At 38.8% G+C, this 22,382-nt stretch overlaps 1 protein-coding gene and 1 long non-coding RNA gene across 11 annotated transcripts in view; one reads left to right on the plus strand and one right to left on the minus strand.

Moving 5' to 3' along the window:
* The window catches only part of sh3gl2a (SH3 domain containing GRB2 like 2a, endophilin A1), a 27,706-nt gene extending 14,111 nt beyond the window's left edge, over window positions 1-13,595 (plus strand). The window contains exons 2-12 of one of the 10 annotated variants that reach the window (XM_020591804.1): window positions 7,292-7,360; window positions 8,409-8,481; window positions 9,280-9,423; window positions 9,733-9,866; window positions 9,964-10,122; window positions 10,772-10,875; window positions 11,056-11,171; window positions 11,740-11,754; window positions 12,328-12,339; window positions 13,230-13,234; window positions 13,344-13,595. In XM_020591804.1, the coding sequence (XP_020447460.1) occupies window positions 7,292-7,360; window positions 8,409-8,481; window positions 9,280-9,423; window positions 9,733-9,866; window positions 9,964-10,122; window positions 10,772-10,875; window positions 11,056-11,171; window positions 11,740-11,754; window positions 12,328-12,339; window positions 13,230-13,234; window positions 13,344-13,547 (1,035 nt within the window). In that variant the 3' untranslated portion in view covers window positions 13,548-13,595. Of the gene's footprint in view, window positions 1-7,291; window positions 7,361-8,408; window positions 8,482-9,279; window positions 9,424-9,732; window positions 9,867-9,963; window positions 10,123-10,771; window positions 10,876-11,055; window positions 11,172-11,739; window positions 11,755-11,921; window positions 11,934-12,327; window positions 12,340-13,229; window positions 13,242-13,342 lie in introns of all 10 variants that reach the window. The other 9 variants (XM_020591802.1, XM_020591805.1, XM_020591808.1 and 6 more) reach the window with 9 other exon arrangements.
* Window positions 13,596-17,210: 3,615 nt separating this feature from the next.
* Window positions 17,211-22,382, minus strand: part of LOC109955547 (uncharacterized) — a 7,277-nt gene continuing 2,105 nt past the window's right edge. Inside the window, exon 3 of the long non-coding RNA XR_002274277.1 lies at window positions 17,211-17,339. This is a non-coding gene — a long non-coding RNA (uncharacterized LOC109955547). The remainder of the gene's footprint in view (window positions 17,340-22,382) is intronic.

A 22,382-nucleotide genomic window follows, 5' to 3' on the forward strand; every position in this document is an offset into this window, starting at 1 on the left:
TACTGTCATCCTGAAACTCCTGTAGTTGAAGCAAAAATGTGCCAACCCCATGCTGGCTCTAAACACCAAGATTTAAGAGCAAGAAATGGATTTTCCCTGATTCTGCGAGTGCACGGGCCTGTTCCCAGGACAGCCAGTACAATTAAAGGCTTGCTCCTAAATAAAGTGCTAATATCCATGCACAGTTTCGTCCTTTTGGTGTTGTATCTTTAGAAATCCTGGTCAACTGAAGTTAAGATTTAACTGTGGCAGCAAGATGAATACTGTACAGTCAGACATATTGTTGAGTCACAGTTTAGCAGCGAATATACTCGGTGCAGTGTTGCATGAAAAAGGTGACAATGAGAACAGCAAGGCAATCTGAAAAACAAAGAGGAGGTGAGACAAAGATCTTCTATGTTACCCCATTTTGTTTTTTTTTTACTCTTCAAGCTTTGGCAATTCATTGTCATATTCCCAGGTGTCCCAAGCGCTCACAACATGCAAGGTGAAAATGAAGGACAAAAGGTGAAAAATTTAGCTGCTGAACTTTATTACAGACTAAAATGACATGTTTGGAGATGCTTCCATTCAGAGGGGAAAAGGCTGCAGTTATGGATTTGGTGTTTTGGGGGGGAAGGGGGGGTTGTTGTTAAAGTTGCCAGAAAGAGTCAATAGGGCTTATCCTTCTAATAGCCTCACTAATCATTCTTGTCATTTTCAATCTCCCTCCTTCACCGTGGGCGTATATACAGCCGGGGCCTCCATGTGCCCAGCCAGGATTAGACTAGTGAGCAAAGAGGAGGGGAGGAGGCGGGGGAAGGAGAGCAGCAGCCGCAGCACACTCTCAGTGAACCTCACATTGGGCGCCATGTGACTGGTGCTAATGCTAAGAGTACAGTTGTGAATGCAGAAAGTATAGGCTAGCACAAAGATGATGATAAGTGCAAAGCAGTAAAAAGATGTCTGCGTGCTAGCATGCTGATGTTAGCATTTAGCTCAAACCCCCACTGTCCCCAAGTACAGCATCTGCTTTATAGGTTTTGAGGAGTATAAACGTCAATAAAATGCATTATAAAAAGGGGAAGCAGCAAACTATTTAAAATAGATTGTGCTTTAAAATAGAGTTCTTATGTTGGGTGAAACTACCATGGGCATAGCTGCAAAGTAGGGGGGTGCTGCAGCAGCTGAGATTTGGGCTTTATTGGCAGTGTTTTCAGACATTGTAGTCTACTTTTACAACATAAAAGACTTTAAGGGTGGTGACTAAGTTGTTGGGTTTGCAACTATCCATTAAAATGTAGCGTTCAGCCATTTACCATGTGGATTGTACCATTTCAGCTCCCCACCGCTTGTGAGTGGCTGCAGCGCTCCTCTGACTGACTTGACCTGCTGTCAGTGTCAGTAACACTTGAAAAATTATTGATCAGGATGTGCATAATATCTATTTATAAAGACTTAGTTTTAGAAGGGGTTTTCTAAAACACACCAGATCTATACACCAGCATACAAATAACATAAATAGACTATTTTTTTCTCATTCTTTATGTGGGACACTGTTGGAAATATGTAAGTTACAGCCATAGAAATGTATGATATTAAAAGGGTTAAAACTGCTTTCTTAATCAGTTAATGGAGAATATTGGCAAACCTTAAGCTGCTCTTACTTGTTTGGGTTCTTTTTTTTTTTGTTAAGGACAGTTGTAGAAGCATGAAAACAAATAAGCCATCATCTTAACCTCAGGCATGAACAGTGCTTGTGTGTGCATTTACAGATTTGATGTGTTAATATTGATTCTGTGCTCTGTGAATAGCATAATCTGATCCTGGGACATGTGTTTAAAAGCAGCAACAGACACTTTATGTACCAGAGTGTCCTCAGGTCAGTTTCCTCGTCAGCTGGATAATGGTCTTAGCTCAGATGTTAAACCTTTATGCTTTATAAACTCTCCTGATGTGTTTGACAGGAAGGTTTCTGTTAAGCTGTGTCAGCAGGTCTTTTTATAGAAAGGAAATACTGTCGATCTACAGGTGGATTTTCTGTGCTGATTAAATATAGCAGAGTGGGGGCCAATACCTGGTAAAGGTTTATTTGTTGGGGGGCGGATAATGGGAGAATGTTACACATTTCAGTGTGTTGAATGAAACTATAGTAGTTTTACAAATCCTTATTTATTTGCTTAATACAGTATTTTCCATTTTATAACTGTGATTTGTGTGTGTGTTTTAGTTTTTGGCCACAGCATCCATCTTAGTTTTTTTTTTTTATATTTAAAAACAGTATTTTTCAATTTAAACTTTGTCCTAATTATTGACAATGTGCTTTGTCTACTGCATCTTGTTTTTGAGGACACCTGAGGCCCCACAGATGCTGATGTGCTCTTAAAAGATTCCCTGTGAGAGCAGCTCATGACACACTCTGCTGTCTGACCCTTGTGATCATTTAAGAGATTTTGAGACTAGGAGGGAGGGAGGACGCCCTGCAGCCATTGGCGAGATCCCTGGGTTATTTTATTCTCACTATTTAGCATGTTTATGTGGTCTGATGCGGTTTACCTGGCTGCCAGGTGGAGAAGAATTGAGCGCAGAGAAGGATCAAAGGCTTTATATGAACCAACCTGGAGGTTTTCATTGTGTTGGTTTGTAGTTAGTTTAGCAGTTCCAGGTTCTTTTTTAGCCATGCTCACAGTGTGACTGAAATATTTCAACAACTACTGAATGTATTGCCATGAAATTTGTTACAAACATTCATGACCTCTCAGGATCAATTTCAAATTCTTTGGTGACTTTTTTGTCGAGCACCATCATCAGGAGACAAATATATATTGTTCAGTGGTTTCTGACCAAATATCTGCAACTATTGACAATTCTGTCAGCCTCGGGTGAGGGCTGAGAGAAAGTGGACAAAGGCAAGTGTGTTGTTGAGCCAGGGACAGATGAGGGTATCAGTGATGTGTGAAAGCACAGTGACATTGTTGGCTCCCCAGGACATTTTAGATAGCTGGTTTTATGGTCGTCAGTAGCTTGGGTTACAGTTGCATACTGTGTTGTGTAGAAAGTCACTGGGAGTCGCTTATCCATCATCAGCCTGGTGGGTAATGGCTGTGATATGTTACATACTGTAGTCTTTGTGTCTCCGAGTGTGTGTACAGTGAAGAACAGAAGTATTTGAACACCCTGCGATTTTGCAAGTTCTCCCACTTAGAAATCATGGAGGGGTCTGAAATTCACATTGTAGGTGCATTCCCACTCTGAGAGACAGAATTAAAAAAAAAATTCAGGAAATCACATTGTATGATTTTTAAAGAATTTATTTGTCTTGCACTGCTGAACATAAGTATTTGAACACCTGAGAAACAGCAAGAATTCTGGCTCTCAAAGACCTGTTACTGTGCCTTGAAAAAGTCCACCTCTACTCCACTCATTAATCTAAATTAGTAGCACCTGTCTGAGCTCCTTAATGGGTAGGGCTTCTATGTTCAGTAGGTAACATGTGAAGCGCACTCCCTACACCTACCAGCGGGTGTCTCTCTAACACAATATTCACAGGCTGCAGTGCTGTTCAATTATGTGTGGGTGGGAATATGGGAGATGGAGATATAAAAAAATGAAAGACTTTATTGCTTTGGGGGACACACATGCATATATGGCATACATATGTATATGCGAACTCATGCACAAGCAAAGACACTCAAAGGATGGGGGCAGCAAGAGAAGCAGCTGGGGATCCAATAAATTAGAGATGATTGAAGATTACAGTTTAATATAACAAATCTGTGGGACCTTCAGCTCAGTTCACTCAAATTAAAGGAGCACACACACAGTTTCCATAGTGATGATGAAGTGATTCAGGAGTATGCCATAAAAAATGACCATCTGTCAATACCCTTAAATTATTCTCATGATTGTTCTCATGATGAAACAACTACAGCCACCCAGCTACATTATGAAGGATCATCACAGGATTTTACTCCTCTCCACCAAATAAAAGCTTCAAGCACTACTCTAAATTCAAATCACTTTGAAAATACTAGCCCACATTTTTTATTTTTAAGGACATTATTTCCTTTTATGTCATGTTGCATTAATGCATAAATGATGAAGAACAACACTGACAAAGACTCTATTGATGGAAGAAGAGGAGAAAAGGGAGAGGAGATGTTCTCTGCTAAAGAGAGCTCAGTTAACCACAGATGGAGACAGTGGGTCGGCAAGCCAGTGCCAGCGCACACACACACACACACACACACACACACACACACACACACACACCACCAAACTTTTCCTGGTCAAGAACTACAGGAAACGTTTGACCTCTGTAATTGCAAACAAAGGTTTCTGTACCAAATATTAACACTGATTTTCTCAGGTGTTCAAATACTTATGTTCAGCAGTGCAAGACAAATAAATTCTTTAAAAATCATACAATGTGATTTCCTGAATTTTTTTTTTATTCTGTCTCTCAGAGTGGGAATGCACCTACAATGTGAATTTCAGACCCCTCCATGATTTCTAAATGGGAGAACTTGCAAAATCGCAGGGTGTTCAAATACTTCTGTTCCTCACTGTATGTGCCTGTGTTCATGCATCTCTCTTCCATCACTGTCCTAAACTGTGTTATCAGCTTGCAGCCATCCAAGCTCAACACTGGTTCTGTCTTTGCTCTCCACTTCGCTGGTGTCATGGGGTTGACGTGCATTGACAGCAAACATACACAGCAGCAATGCTCCACTTAACTGAAAACAACTCCCAACAGCTAATTTTTATTCATCTAGTTGCTCTTCTTCTGTCAAGCTATAAGCATGTCCCCAACGGCAAAGCTCAGCCGATCTGTTTTTCATGCATTTAGCTCAAAATATAGCTGTCGACTCTCTAGCCGCTTTTTGTCCCTAAGCCAAAGGAATCATGGGTATGAGACACATATAGGCTGTTGAATTTAGAGCTTTGAATAATGTGTGAGCTGAGTCGTTCTGCATCACTACAGCAGTCTTCATTCCTGGTTCCTAAAAGTACAGCTGCTTTTTGCTTCAGTCAGAGATCAGATTTGTAAACCTGAAATTTGTCCAGTCATCATTCCTCTACTATTTAATGAATGTAGGTGATCAGGATGTAGCGTCAGTGGTGGGGGAAATAGCCATGCATTGTACAGTATGTGATCATAAACTGAATATCTTAGGATTTGGACTGTTGGTTGGATAAGACGAGCAATTTACTGACATCAACTGGGGTTGTGAATTTTTTTTTTTTCTTAACTGTTTCACGATCTTATAGACCAAAGGATTACCTGTTTAATTAAGAAAACAATCATCCATCCATCCATTATCTATACTGCTTATCTTGAAGACGGTCACCAGAGGGCTGGATCCAATCCCAGCTGATTGGCAAGAGGCAAGAAAACAATCAGATTAATCAAAAATAACTGTTAGTTGCAACCCCAAATTGTAAACGTTATGTTTATAAGGATTTTGTAGCACAGCTGATCAATTTTTAGCCTCAAATTTATCATTGTTGTGGGGAAATGGGGTGTCTTCAAATGCTTCATGTGCACACTCTCCAGGCTGCTGGTTTAGAGCAGACAGTGTTAGTTGAGGTACGGGTGTAACCCTTCTGTCAGTTCGAGTTTAAATGCAAGATTATAGAGTAAAAGAAAAAGCACACCGGATTTCTAAAACCCTGTGTAAAAGGAATTGTTCGGTTTTATATATCTCCGTTATCTTGAAGCTCTTCTTGAGACCGCCAAACCTGGTGTGAACACTAATCGTCATCTTGGATCAACCTAGTTCTCTCTGTAGACGAAGAATAATTGGCACTATTCTGTAGAAACAGCAAAACAGTGACTGCATCATTATACGCAGCCATTCACTCCACTGTACTTTATACCATGAGTTGACAGCATCTGCCGACAAGTTTAAATCCCCCACTGTCACAAAGAATCACTCACATTCTCTCTTTGGTGTTATCCTCGTCTTTGTCAGGTTGAAATGTGTGTAGCTCAGCCGGCCCATTAATATTTAATATTATGAATCAGTGTTATAAAATAAAACAGTTCTGTGCATTCACATCACGTACACATCTGAAACCGGGTAGTAACTGACTTCACATTGCTTCCCAGGTGTAAACCTTTACAGTATGTTATTTGGCAGCTTGGATGAGCACTGTCACTACATCCATCACTTGCTTTGGCACAGCTGTGGCGTGAATGCACATATAGTATGATACCTAAACAGCCACACCTCTATTTTAGCAGCATTGTCTCCCAAGAAGTGATGATGCCATGTAACCCAGTTAAGTAGTGAAACAAATAGGAAGTTTTAGATGCAGAAACATTCACACTAATATACCTGATAAGTCAGGCATGGGCAGGTACCTGTCTCCATGGCAACAAGCTCAAGGAGAATTTGAAGATATTACAGTGATGTGTAGGTGAAGCTAATGACAGGAAATGTGGTTAGTTGTAGACTTCTTCTGTGTGTGTGTGTGTGTGTGTGTGTGTTTGAATGCTAAAATACTGGTGGGATCAGGAGAGACGTGGCTAAGATGACTCAGAGCACCAATCCTCAGTCTTTCACTGAAGAAACTGCTGTTACAGGCTGGCTTAGTCTTATAACCCCCCATCACAGATCACCCCTCAGTGTTTTACCCTTGGAAAAATACTAATTTTTTTACTCATTTAATTCCAGGTACTTCACTCTTTTAGGACCTTTGAATTTTCTTTGACTACATCAATGCCAAAGATGAGTATTCAAAAACCAAAAATGTTAAATTCACTCAATTTGTGTAAGTACATGTACAGTGTGATATTTTTTTCCCCTTTAATTCAACAAAAGGCTTCATCCAGTGGCCTCAGGTTTTAGTTTCTTTAATCATGCATTGTGATGTTACCTGAAAGCCAGTTTACCCTCCCTCAGTTCTTCCTCTGAGGGCTGTGTCTGTCCTCATTGTGTCAGTTTGCTGCCCCCTGCAGGCATCTGGTGACATGACAGACTGGAGCCGGGTGCTGGTAAATATTATCAGCAGACCAAGGGGACGGGAGCCCAGAAGTGTTATTTCTGTGTATTTGTCCGTACAGATGGATCTGTGTTTCAAATTTCAAGTTTCAAATATTATATAATATAAATATCTCGATTTAGCCATTAAGAAAAACAGTCTGAGAACTGATTCTTAGAAATCTTAATCTTGTTGACTGAGGTCATTTTTCATGTCATTTCACGAATAAATGTCATCTCAGTAGAGACAACTGTTAAATTGGTTATGACTGCACTGGACCCGGATGATAAAAGCTAAAACACTTGTTTTTCACCTTGTTTTGCAGAAAGTGAGCGAGAAAGTTGGAGGAGCTGAAGGAACGAAGCTCGATGATGACTTCACTGAAATGGAAAAGGCGAGACTAATCAATTTCCCATCATCATCTTGACGATGACAAACAGCACTAGAGATTATTATTAGACATTTAATCACCTCAGTCAATCAAAGAATTGTGAGGTTCCCAACAGATCTGTGCAGGAGCAGTTTTTACACAACCATTTATCCCAACATGTTTGACCACTGCTGGCAGATTAATAGAAAATCAAAACTGAAAAAGGCCCAGCAGCATTATCCCGCATTATGAAACTCATTCAGTCATGATATTTTTTGATTGTTTCATTGAATTTTCATCTTAATACTCAAATTCCTGCCTTTAACACTTCCCCACAAGAAGCATGTCTCTTTGCAAAATGTTAAAGGACTTAAAGCTTTCTGAAAGAGGATAATAATGTCTCATTTCACTAATATTCAGCACCTCATAGAAAAATGATTACGCTGAAGTTGAATGTAAACTGAAAGGCGGCAAAAGGAGTTGGCTAAAAAAGGCAGCCTGTTTATCTTGGTGGCCGCCCACTCATCACATTGTGATGCAACAGCTTTACAGTATGCCTGGAAACCTGGCCTAGCGTGAAGGTACAGCTGAAAATGAAGATTTGTGTGTAAACTTGACTTTTTAAAATCATTTAAAATATTCCCACAGAATCCATGTGTACATAAGAGCGCTTATGTTTTTTTTAAGGATCACCTCATGTCACTGCATGTGTGTACTGAACGTGTGGCCGTGCGTGTTAGTATGTTGGTGGCTCCACCGTGCGCCGCAGTAAGAGAGGCTGGGTGCTGGCTGGTTTCATCACACTGAAACACAAACACAGAAGTGATGCTGGCTCTGTTCTGCATGTCGCCCTCTCACCACCAAGCTGCAGAACAAATCAACACTTTGTTTTATCCATTTTTGTCCCTGCTAGATGGCAGGTTTAAAGAGCCATACATTGTATTATTGCTGTTATATCTCTCTCATACAGTCTTTTAGCCATTACTTGTTTTTGTTGTTGTACATATCTTTTTCTTGACTGTTATTTCAGTATGCCTTCTGCTTCTGTCTCCTTCCATGCATTGGTTTACAGAGGGTGGACACCACCTCTCGGGCGGTGCAGGACATCATAACCAAGACCACCGAGTATCTGCAGCCAAACCCAGGTGACACAAACCAGCTATGCCTGACCGTTTTGGTTACCTGGATCTCTCTGAGCCATAAGGCCAGCCTTCTAAGAGACGATGCTTAAAATACGTAGCTAATAACCATCTTGAAGAATATACTATATTATCACAAGCATACATATATATCATAAGTATAAGTATGTGTACACATGACTACAGACAGTCACTTAGATGTACTGTACATAGTCATATACACTGACCAGCCCCTTTAAAAGTCACACCTGTACATCTGTATGCACTTCACTTCAACATGTCCACCTTAACATCTGGTTTCATGAAGCTCAAAATGTTTGTTTTTGGTGAAATTGTCAAATGTATAAATTCAATGATATGTTTATTATTGAGGTCATAGTTAAAGCTGGTGTTGTACTGGACTATGTTTTATTCAGAGGTGTCTATATTTTTGTCCTTCCTAGCTACATATATGAAAGGGTCAGAATATTAGGAACACTTCTGAATAGAAAGAATTCTGAGTTTTTAAAGATAACTTTAAAAAGGTCCGATTAAAGTTAAAATTAAAGAGTTAAAATCAGAACTCAAATACATTTTTTTTTAAAACTTCTGAATTTTGCATGGTGATGAAACTGAATAGTCTTATGTTTTACTACAACAGTCACATGAAATGACCTCCAGAATAACTGCAAGCAACAAATAACAGTGAAACCCTTTAATAGAGTTCACTTTGATGCCTCGGGCATTGTGTCATCAGACTAGAAATTTCAGACACAGTCATTCAGCCCAGAGGTGTTTCGTTTCATTAATGCCTTGTCTCTATAGCCACCAGAGCCAAGATGAGCATGATGAATTCCATGTCGCGTATGCGGGGCCAGGAGAAGGGGCCGGGCTACACACAGACCGAGACCATCCTGGGAGAGTCCATGCAGAGGTTTGGCAGGGAGCTCGGAGAGGAGTCCAGTTTCGGTGAGCTGCAGCATCTTCAAGCTTCTCACAGAAAGAGAAGCACAAACACTTTCTTTATAGGCTTCACTAGAACAAAGTGGCATAATTCTATTCCCTCAAGGACACAGTAACGTTGTGAAAAATGCATGAGCCTATTTTCCAGACAAGATGTGTCAAGTTTTTCTTATTTAGCTGACGAATGAAAGCACTGAAGAGAAATACCTTATGATAGTGTTGCAGGAGATGAACCCTTTTCTACACCATGGACTAACACTGAGATGAGTTTTATACCTGAGGTTTTAGTATCTAAATGTCTTATTTATTTTTCAGGCCTCGCTCTGATCGATGCTGGGGAAACCATGCGTGAGCTGGGAGACGTTAAAGATGCTCTGGACATGGAGGTCAAGCAGAACTTCATTGATCCTCTGCAGAACCTCCATGAGAAAGATCTCAAGGAGATCCAGGTAGATGAGCAGAACTTTGATACTCAACCCAGGGGGGGGCTAATAATCTTGTGTGCAGATGAAAGATTCTGATTTATTGTGTGGTCTTCTACTGCAGCATCACCTAAAGAAACTGGAGGGTCGCCGTCTGGACTTTGATTATAAGAAGAAGCGTCAGGGCAAAGTGACAGAGGACGGGATCAAGCAAGCACTCGAGAAATTCGACGACTCCAAGGAGATTGCGGAGCAGAGCATGTTCAACCTGTTGGAGAGTGATGTAAGTAGTCCCGGTTCCCCCATCGAGAGTCTCGCTACTTGATGTTAATTACAGTAATTGTGTTGTTCATTAGATGCAGCTGATATTTTGAGTCCTTCAACAGTTTCAGCTGTTTAACAACTCAAACTTTATGTATATAACTACAACCACTTCCATTACCTTTTTGTACACCTTAAACCATGGCAGTTAATTGGCTTTGACTATTTACATACTGAAATGTGTTCTATAACATCAGTAAATGTAAATGTCCCACCCATCCAACTTCATCTACATCTAAATTGGTTTATTTCTAAAACAAACCATTGGTTAGTGTAACACCAAAAATAAGCAACCATTTTGATGATTACATTTACTTTTTTTTTTCCCCCCATGTAACATACAAACATGTTGTAAATGTTATAATTCCTTCTCAAAAAATTAGCATTTTTAGCATTAGCTTAGTTGTTTTATTTTGAGTGTTGGTCAGACACACCATGCGAACCCAACATGTCTCTTTGGGCTCTGGAATATGGTGATAGAGATCTCTCACAATGAATTGTCATAATATTTAATTGAAAGTATAATTAATGAATGAATTAATCACTCGTGTACCCCAAGCTATAATGGCAACAGTGTGTAACAGTCTGCCTTCTCCTACTTGTATCAATAGGTTGAACAGGTGAGCCAGCTCGCTGCTCTGGTCCATGCTCAGGTGGAGTACCACAGCCGGGCCACTGAGATCCTCACACAGCTCTCCAGTAAGATCGATGAACGGTCAGTACTGGCACATTTTGCGTTTTTGTACATTATTGATGGATGTGCTTAAAATAACATCATGCAGTGGCTCTCAGGATAGTACATGTTTGAACTATTCTTTACCAGAGCAACAGAATATGGTTAATGTCGGCCTCTGTTATTTCTGCATGTATGAGTTCTGTGTCCTACACTCTGCAGGATAAGGGACGCTTCTAACAAACCGAGGAAAGAGTTCGTTCCTAAACCACGAACATCTCTGGACATCACCCTCAGTGAGAATCACAATGGAGGCATCCACAGTGCTCGCTCTCCAGGTGAGACCCAGAATATAAAGCCCACTATTGCACTATGTGCACTGTAATCTGTCAGTGGGGAGTCTCTCAAGTAATGTAACGACAGGACAGTAAAACGTGCAGCAGTATAGGATCGTTTTTAGACTAGTTTTTATTAATTCATGATTTTCTTTATCAACTTTCTCTGTTTTTAATTTTGACTATAAATCCTCAAGTAAAAAATAATACTGATGCTACTGGGGCTTTACTAACAAAGGCCAACAAAGGAAGAAGAGTGGTAGATACAGTATATAGCATTGCATTGTACATTTAAACAGCATATTTATATCAGTACACACTCATACAGTACAATGTCATAGCTTAAAACCAACAAGTAGTTGCCTCTGCTCACTGTTAATGTCAGTCTGCCAGTCCTGGGTTAGTAAATTAAATTAAGATATTTGAGAATTGATAGTCTCTGATAATTTTATCTTTCTATTCTCAGCATTTCAGTTTATGACCTGTAGTGAACAGAATATCCATCACCAGAACTAATGAGTACAACTCTGCACTCTTCTCTTTCCCCTTATGATTTCTGTTGTGCTTCTAGGGCCGAGGTCTCCAGGTGAGCCATGTCAAACTTGTGCGTTTTCTTCTGTCCATATGTGTCTGCGTCAGTGCGATCACGTTGATTTCTTCAACAACATCCTTTCATTTACACTGAAAACTCAAAACCCCTTCTGCTGCTGTCTGTCCCCCTCCTTCATGTTGTTTCCTGTTCTCTCTTCACAGCCAGGTCTCCAGGTGAGAGACAGATCCCCAAAACATACCCCTATATCGCTTCCATCACTTCATCTTTTGTCTGTCTTTTATCTTTTTGTAATTAGAAAATTATTGCAGTCAAATGATAGTCAATCATCAGAAAAACAAGTGCGGTTCGCTCACTGTAAAGAATGCCAGACTGACAATTAAGAATTTAGCAGCAGATGAGCATTTGCTATTTCTGTTGTGTTCTTTTAGTCTTCTGATCGGTCTTATCCTCCTGTTTTTGTCTGCTGCTCTTTCTCTTTCACCGTGTTGTCCAACTTATATTTCTTCTTACTTTATTCATTGCTGTACCAACTACTTATCCATTCATCCATAACTTTTCTATCTAAAAGTCCTTTTCCCACCTTTGTTTTCTCCTTTTCCCTTGCAGCAAGATCTCCAGGTGAGCTAGAGTGACTTGGGAAGAGATGCAAAATCTCTGTCACTCATTTTATCTGTCTTTAAATGAACTTTTGTGGAAGTGTCTGTTTTGTCTGCATTTTTGTTTGCAGCTCATCTGCAGTGCTGCTTCTGCCTAACCCCTTGTTTCCTTTTTAAAAAGTGTTCATCTTTGCTTTAATGTTAAAGGAATTGTCTGACATTTTGGGAAATGTGCTTATTTGGTCGAAGTTAAATAAGAAGAATGATACGACTAATTTCCAGATGCTACATGTGACACTACAGGCAGCCATAAAGACTAGAAACGAGGAAACAACCAGTTAGTCTCCATCGCTGAGGCCTTTTCTTTTGTAAAACCAAAAAATATATAGTTTGAAAACACTTCCCATAATATATAAATCTCAACTTTGTGTTATTTATCCAACCATGTAAACCTTCTTATGCGGCTTGCTCTCCTCATTCTGGTACAGTATTCTATAAAGGGCTGACCGCGGCTCCCCCAGAGGCTGGAGTGTGGAAAGCACCCTTTGGTACTTTGAAGGTGTAGTGGGAGTTTCTTTCCACACACAAAAACAAAATTCGTTAAGTGACAGAAAAGTTAAGATTTATGTTCTATTGGAAGTGTTTTACATAAGAAAAAAGAGTATCTGGCCCAGACAGTCCACAACATTGCTATGTTTTCCCCATTTCCAGTCTTCATGCTAAGCTAACCAGCTGCTGGCTGACAGATATGAGTGGTATCAGTCTTTTAATCCTCTTGTATAACTCTCCACCAGAAAGAGAACTATTGAACTATTCCTTTAAACATTGCAAATTCAATTATAATTGTCATGTTTTTTGTCTCACTTGCTTTGTCTTCTCCTGTCTGCTGCTGCTTCTCTTTCTCCCTTTCAGGCAGGTCTCCAGGTGAGCTTTTCACAAGCTTTTCTTGTGATCATTACACCCCTAACCTATATGCAGCACCTAATCTCCACTTTTAGCCTCTCTTCTAACTGTCCTCCTCTTGTATCTCCAGCCTTTATGGACCAGCCCTGCTGTCGTGCACTGTACGATTTTGACCCTGAGAACGAAGGCGAGCTAGGCTTCAAGGAAGGCGAAATTATCACCCTGACCAATAAGATCGATGAAAACTGGTATGAGGGGATGCTGCATGGCAACTCCGGCTTCTTTCCCATCAACTACGTGGATATCCTGGTGCCGCTGTCACACTAGGACGTCACGCCTACCAGCTGCATCTACAACAGTGGAGAAAAAAAAATCCCGGCCAAAAAAAGCATTCCTGGTAACCCTTTGCTAAACATTCCTACTAACCACCTGCACTCTACTTTAAAGGAGTCAAAACAGCAACAACACAATAATGAATGAACATACAAACAAAATTGATGAGGAATTAAAGCACATATGCGCTGAGTGTAAAAACCTTAAATAAGGAAAATCACCACTGATGTCGTTGCTTCCCCTTTTCCTAAGACGTACCTGCAGCCTTCTATAGTCATTTATCCATTCCTGTTTTTGTCTCAGTTTACGTTGGCTGTCAGTCTGCCATGAGCCTTTACAGTAGTTTCTCTCACATACTAGGAAAAAAAATTGGGCTGTGTGCTTCATGGTTTTTGGAACCTTGGTCACGCATGGTCTCAAATGTTTAACCTTTTATCTTATTAAAAAAAACATGAGCTGATTCAGTTTAGTTTTAAATAGTTCTCTTTTTAACTGGAGTCATCTGTTGGCATGCTCAGGTCCCTGTCGTGCCTAAAACCTCTGTCCAAAGGGCATCCTCACATTTTAACTATTCGGAGTTTCAACAAAGCTGTAGATAGATTCACCTAGCTGACGTCTAAATTTAGCCATGGCATTTTGTTGTTCATGCCAACATGTGTGCGTGATGGGTCCTGTGTGATTTAGAAACCAAAGTTACCCAAAAAACCCTGAATTAACTAACAGTAAGTTGTCAGTAAATCTGTCTGATGCAACAGGGCAAAGCCTGCAGCCCCAAGTATTTGAAGCGGCGATTAGTGAAGGGATGACTTTATTTGCAAAAAAAACAAGTTTAAACAGTTTGAAGTGTTGTTAAACTCTGGTGCACAAGTTAACTTGTGGAAAAATGTTGACATATAATAACTTACAGGACCTAACTGCTCATCGGGGCAACTGTTTTCTCTGCCGCAGCAGGTGCAGGCCCCTCCTGCTGCATCCCTACTAGTGCGATTAGTCTTCTCAGAGTACTGTAGTTTAGCCATCTATAAGCCATTAAGATAAAACTAGAAATAGCCAAAAATGATCCTCTCTAACAAAGACAAAGGACTGAACAAGTGGAATGAGAAATATGTTTGTCTCAGTGGAGATGAAACCGAAATGATGCAACTTACACTAAAAACCCTTTTTCTTCATGATAATACAGACAAAAGGCTGCTGCTTTCCCCTTTCCATGTCATGTCAGACCTCACATTAGTAGATCTTATACATGGTGTCTGATTTTCCCTGACCCACTATATGCTTGTATGCAGTGTTGTGTGGGATTTGTTTCCCTTCTTTAACTGATCTAGAATCAGACTGACCTCAGTTGTTACATGTTTTAGCCAGCTGAACACTTGGGCTGTTTTCGGCAATGTTGACAATGTGTTAACTTTTCTGCAAAATAATCAGTGTAGTAGTAATATTTTTACACCATCTTGTAGTAATGTTGTGCGTGTATTTTGAGGAAAGGGAGCGCATCTGGGTTTGCATACTGTATATGTAATGCACAGGGATGGTGCTGCCGACAACCTCTGGTGCTGAGGTATTGAACATATGCTGTCCCTGACAATGTTCAACATTAAAACTGTTTAATCTGAAATCAAATTCATTATATTGATTAGAATTGCACTAAATTATGCAAAATCAACTGATAACCCATATTATGTGTTTTTCTTTCTTTTAAAGGAAGAATAGTGACATAATCTGAAGAGGTCATGTATTTAATTTTTTTTTAAGTGACACGATTCCTTCTTACTTTTTCTCTTTGTTTAACAGTGTATCTTTGCCCTCAGTGAGGACTGTACAGCTTTTCAGTGTTTTGTTTTCACCTTGTGTGTATAATCGCGCATCTATGGAAGTACATTGTGTTCACCAAAGAAGAAAAAAACCGGAGGCTCTTATCTCAGAATCATGAGATCAGGGTCTTATAATTACTAAGATCTTCTCTTGTAATTAAGAGATCCTCATCTTAAAAATATGAGCTAATGCAGGGGTTGAAATGCTGCAGAGCTTCTTTAGTATCAAAATAACAGTGATAGTTGTCAGTGCATCCAAAAGGACATAGCAAAACTGAACTGTTAATAGCCAAGTCGGAATACTTACCATTCCAAACCGTAAACAAATACAGGGCCTACAGTGTAACTCGCTATAGAGACAGAGCGCAGGGCGTCATACTCTGAAAACTAGGCCAGGACACAGGAAGGAGAACAATTCTTCGCTCTACATTTACTTGAAGATGAAGGTGTCTTTTTGACCGTTCTTTTTACAAAAGAACAGCTGATGTGTGACAGGATGCACTACTACAAAGTCAAAGTAACCAGAGTTAAAGTTTTTAAAGCTACTGAACAAAAAACTGATGCTTTTAAAAGACAAAGTGGATACAACATGTGGCATTAGCAGGGAAACAGATCCTGATATTTGTTAGCAAACATCCTGATATGTTTGCAGGTGCCTTAGCTAACTATAATAGCTTGCTAAGGCACTTACAACTTACGTCCAAGTTGCAGCCCACAGTAATTCAGAGGCCAATGTCAACATTCTATGTGCTCCTTCTTGTAAAAGTATAATCTGTTCACATAACTGAAAATGTAATGTTCAGTGTGACAATTTCCAAAATACTATGCAAAAAACTGATACTTAAGCTCATATTCATTATATAGATAACCTAATTGCCTGTAGGATCTACACAATTACAACAGGTAGCCCATAATGTCTCTGTATTCTTAAATAGCAAACACTGTAGCCTATTACAAAATCCTGATTTCCAGATCTCGTAATTCTGAGTAAGCATTAGCCATTAATAATCATCGCTCATGCAAACATATATAAACTTTGACAAGAATTAGGAAGTGTAGGCTGCGTAATGTTGCCGTGGATACTGTGTGGGTTGCAATTTGGATCCTTAGCCTGGGCTATATTTGTTTACTGTACGTCTTGAAACACAAAGTACATTGAATTAGCTATTAGCAGTTCACTTTGATACATACTGTTCTATGTGTTGGCAGAATTACGTACATTCTGAAGAAATTTTAAGAGTGTTTCTCAGGCAGGTTCTGAAGCTTTCCAACTCCTGTCCAGTCCATGTATAAGTAGTGAGTTACACTGTAGGCAGTGACTTTGAGGCCTGTTTTTAGCCTGTATTTGTTTATGGTTTGGAACAGTAAGTAAGCTGTTAACAATGGCAACTAAAGAATTTAAAACATAATTGTCAGTCAAGTCCTGCAGCATTCCGACGCCTCCGTTTTCTTATAATTACAAGATCCTCCAATTTGTTTTCTTTAGTGAATGCGATACGCTTATGTATGCATCTACAGTATTGTATATTATTTTTGTAACTGTGAAAAAGAATACGCATACAGTATAGATGTGTATATATACAGTATATTATCCAGAAGCAATGTGAAAGGAAGGATTGTCTGTGCTGCACATGACTGTCTTTGGATTATTTAAGCTTTATTTTTTTCTTGCACTGGATTCTAAGACTGTATGCTTGATGTAAAGAAAAACTGTGATAAGTCAATGTAATTTATTCAAATAAATGTGAGAAATGGCCATTACCCTGACTACTTTCCATTTATACATGCAAACTCAGGATTTTAAGTCAAGCTGAAAGTATAGAACAAATAGAAAAAAAAATAATTTCTTGCTTACCAGCAAATTTGACTTCACTATACTGCTGTAGCTGTTTTCATGGATACTGCAGGGACTCCGCTCAGAAAAGAGAGCAAGATAGATGCATTATTCATTTTCCTGGTGGATTCTCATGTCCTCCTGCAATAATCCAACAAAGACAAAATAGGCCAGGTAAGAAAATCTTTCTCGTACAGTACACAAAGTCATGACTACTACTTCATGTATGTTAAAGGATCCAAAAGATATGAAACATATGTATGTGTAAGCTGGGATATAACAATGCAAACTTAGTACAACCTGTACAAATAAAGAATTATAGTAGAGCTGTAGTAAACACTATGAATCATTTGCAAACAGCAGTGGTGGACAATAACAAAAGTAAATTTGCTTAAGCTCTGTACTTAAGTACAAGTTCCACAAATTTGTACTCTAGTACTTCTAAAAACAAGTGAACACTTAAATATAAAGTCATGTTACACAATTAGCTGCATGTACATAGCACCTACTTCAAAAATTTCACCTCAACCAACTATAACGTAAAAATGCTACTTATACGTTGTGTCACTATAATACTTGGATATATAAACAAATTTAACACTGATAGAGGCCATTTTTCTACTTGCAAACATTTTTGCCTTTCATATTTTAAGTAAAGCCAATAGTACTTCTATGTTAAGTTACATTTTAAATACAAGACTTTCAGTATTTTTACACTGCTGTATTGTGACTCTTACTACATAATGCCACTGAAAAATATGCCATAATAGAACAGAATATACTGTATAATAACACAAATTGGCTGCCACAGTAAACTTACACAGGACTGCTGGAAGATCATAACTTTTTGTTCAGAAAATTAGCATAAGTTCTTTTGAAAGTCGAGGTCTCCTTGATTTACAGCATTTTATGAGCGCTAATGAGAGTTGTACTGTAACGAGACAAAGCAACTTGCTAATTCTTTGACTCTGATAGGAGGTGCAAAACACCACATGACACTCTGTCCTTAGAATGCAGCCACTTCATATTAGCACAGAGCACATGCTTATTATGTACACACAGATCGCCAAAGCAATGTGACATGTCCACAAACATTTCTCCCTATTTCAACAGCATTATCCAGGGAGAGCAGAACTCCTACATGACGGCTTAACAAATTTTAATGTGCTGAACTCTTCATGTGAAAAGCTGAACTGACAAAATACAAAGTGCAGTTGTCTTTACACAAAGTGAAAATCACAATGTTCATGCTCAGCCTTGATTATAAATATAAAGATCACTAACTCGATCATGTGTTTGCAAGCATTTCTCCCTATTCTAACAGCATCACTGCAACATTGCAACTGTTATTCACTTCACAAAAACTACAAAACATTTTTTCTTTTGTGTATTGTCAGACTGTTATGATGTATTACAGAATTTTTCACAATGTTGTTTTCAAAGTGCAAAACTCTTAATATCAGACTGACTTGCTAAAGTCTTAGTTTTAAATGCAAAACCATTTCCTTACAAAGTGTAAAAAGAAAAATCCAAAGATTTTCAGGTTTCAAGTGTTTTTTTCCATTATTTTCTTTCCTTCCATGGACTAAATGGTGATTATTAGTAACACATAAAAGCAATTAGTAAATAATGAAAGAACTGTTGGTCGCAGTGCTACACATACAATTTTTTTAAATTTCTATTTTAGAGATCAACATTTTGGCAGTTTTGCTTTTGGCTGCCTCAATACTAAAACATGTCTCGCCATCTTAACTCTTAATTATTTATATTTAATGTTTTTTTGTTTTGTTTTTTTTACCTTTTATCTGACTTGGCAAGTTGTGGATTTGTAAATGTAGTTAGATCCGATAAGCCCAATTGTAGAAAATTGCTAATCACTTAAAAACCACAAAATATTTTTCTTTTGCAAAGGAAATTCTTCTTTTATATTTTTCTATTGCATGTCTGTGTAGGTTGCACAGTTATTACCGCTTATATATCAAATAAATTCTCCAAGGACTATAGCAACTATAGTACATAATGCAAAAATACTGATCTTGTTTGATAATTAACAGTTTTTACTTTTATTTATTGTGAGGTTTCTTAGTGATAGTTTTGCACACTGAAATGCTGTTGTGAAAGTCGAGCCAACACGATTGTAAAATTCTGTACTATAACATTAACAGGAATATTTACTGCTGTTTCAGACAGGAGGAACCTTCCAATCGTGACAATCTCATAAAGTAACTCAGGTTATAACTGTTTGTCAGTTAACATCAGGCGAGCGGTGAAACCTTTTGGTCCCCACCCATTATCTCTCACCACCAGTCAATCTGGCTACACCCTCTCTTCATGCACACAGTTTAACCCCTGCTCTCCCTCGCACACATGAACACACACTGCTCTGTCATGTTGACATATCCAGTATAGAGGGGCTGCTCTAACGTCCTGCAGCAAACTAAGCCAGCCAGCTCTTTTGAACAGCATCAGAGCATGTCATCCTCACAGTCACACACCCTGTGGCCTGTCACTCCACTGATCACAGCAAATATAGACACAGCCTGCACTTTGTTTGACCGGTTGCAGGTGAGATAAATCTACAAACATTTAAGCCAACCACAAAATACAGTAACTGGCATTGTCATATGTGTGCAGGCAGGCATTGTGGATACAGGGCGTCTCCTATTAAATGTTTATGAAACCGTGCCAGCTATCTGCCTGAGTCTCACTCACACTGCTACTCAACTAGAAGTAAAGCATCCCCCAGTGGTGATAAACTCACAGTGCTCAGCCTGAAGGTTGACTAGAAATAAGTATATTTTTATCTCCTTTTTTTATCTAATCAACTAATCATGTGAGAAAAACAAAACTAAAGACCTTCTACACTCTGTACTTGAATAGTCTGTCAACGAGGAAGCTAAAAACTACATGCCGTCCTCACATACACACTCCTCTCTTCCAGGTAATGTATGTAATGGCACTTCTGACAATGTCCACACACAGCAACACTGTAGGTCTGAGGAGGAAGGAGGGGGCCGACAAGACAAGTAATCCAGCAAAAAGCATTCCTCAGTCCCTCTTTCCCGGTGGGTGGCCTGCTTGGACACCACACCATCGAGACAGCAGCAAGTCTTTCTAAAAGTCCTCTGCTGCCCACACCAGCCTGTGTTACAGACACCAACATGTCTCCATAGCTGCTGAACTTTTCCGACAACTGATCATGTTGTGTTTAAATGCCAAATGATCTTTGACCTCAAATAGTTGTTTACACTGTATGTATATCTAAAATAAAGGTAATATGCTTTAATGAGCCTCTGATTTGTGTTTTCAATTAGATCAGCTCTTTTGCACACTGTTTTCCTTGTGAAATGGAGCTAGACTGGCTTGTCTGCAGCTGGTGGACTGAACGATTCATTTAGTTTGTTAGCACATAAGGAAGAGTGACGCTGCACTTTCAGTCAGCTGCTCTGCTCGTCAGCCATGGCAAGCTTAAACTGGCAGGGTAGAAAGCCGCTCCATCTTATTTGACAGTTGAATCAGCCTCAGCTCTTAATGCACGACTGGCAGGCTGCATCTACTTTCTGGTCAACCCCCAAAACCGCAGCAGACCACATGATAACCACACCAGTCACAGAGATGTTGCACATATGCACTGAGGCCAAGCAAACTACAAGTATCAAAGTACGGTGGTTCCCGTGACCGACAGTACATTAACCCTTGTTCTACAGTTTATAAATTAATTTAAAGTCTATTCAACATCGCAAGGTCTCAAACGTACCAAACACACTCAGATGATATAGGAACATTTAGCTATAAATGATACAGTCTAATGCAGGCTCTAAAATGCTGATTATGAACCAAACTATTCCTCATTCATGTCCAGAAATTTTGTTGCATCTTTTGGTCTCATTTTCTACCACTTCTTCACCATTAAAATACCAAAAAAATACATTAATAGATATATGTAGTAAGACAAACTGAAATAAATCTTGCAGCACCTTTGGCCCTTTACTTTGGGAACCAGGCCATTAAACTGCACTTGTTTTAGCTTGGTGTACCTATTAAACTGGCAAATACATGCATAACAAGCAAAATCTTTGGGAAATGTGTATAAAAAGGAAATATTATATTATTATTATCATCTTTTACTTAAGTACAAATAGAAAATGCCATTGTGTAAAAATACTCCATTATAATTCTAACAAAGTCCTGCACATAAAACCTCACTCAAGTAAAAGTACAGACATATTAAAATATACTTAAAATATCAAAAGTAGAAGTACTCATTATAGAGCAATAAAGCCCTTGTCAGAGTTACATTATGATATATTAAATTACTGGATCCATTTTAGTGCATTTTAAAGTTGCATATGCATACTTTATTGCTGGGCAGTTTAATCTTAAAAACTCATCAAATTTTATAAATTGATCATGTGCTTTTTATGTCTCTCGGATACACTGTGAAATAAAAAGTAACCTTTCCCTCTGAAATCTAGAAATACTATTTAAAGTAGCATAAAATAAAAATACTTAACACACACACAGACCTCCTCATTCTCTCTCCTCTGCTTGTGTTTCCACCAGTGGTGGAAAGTAACAAAGTACATTTACTGAAGTACTATAGATTTTATACAGTACCTGGACAGTTCATACTTCTACTCCATTAAAATTCAAAGAGAAATGTTGTTCTTTTTATTCCATTACATTTATTTATCAGATGTAATTATTAGCTCTGCTACAAATATGATTTACAAACAAAACATAAAAGGGGCCTTTAAAATATGATGCACTATTACAGATTAAACTGCTCAACAGTTTATTTATAACAGTTATTACTTATAACAGGTTTTTTTTTTTTGCTTTGTTTTGTTTATTTTACACTGTATTATCACTACTTTTACTTATAGACATAAATACTTTGTCCACCACTGGTTTTTACACTTCTGCCCTTCTCATACACAGACACTTATAGCAGAGAAGTATATGTGAAAATAATGTATAAAATAGAAATAAACAAAAGCAGAGACAGAAATTACAACCAAAAAAAAAAAAAAACATGAACAAAAGAGTGAAGACTCCTGAGAATTCACATGCACACAATCACAGGAGCAGCTGTTGGTGGGAGAATGCCAGTTTGTGTCATTACATGTTTTCCTGTGGTGTTCAGACATAGTTTCTCTATTCAGCAGGCAAGCCCAGCTCTCA

The sequence above is a fragment of the Monopterus albus genome, unplaced genomic scaffold (genome assembly GCF_001952655.1).
Source record: "Monopterus albus unplaced genomic scaffold, M_albus_1.0 scaffold15.1, whole genome shotgun sequence".
In the NCBI taxonomy this organism is placed as follows: Eukaryota; Metazoa; Chordata; class Actinopteri; order Synbranchiformes; family Synbranchidae; genus Monopterus; species Monopterus albus.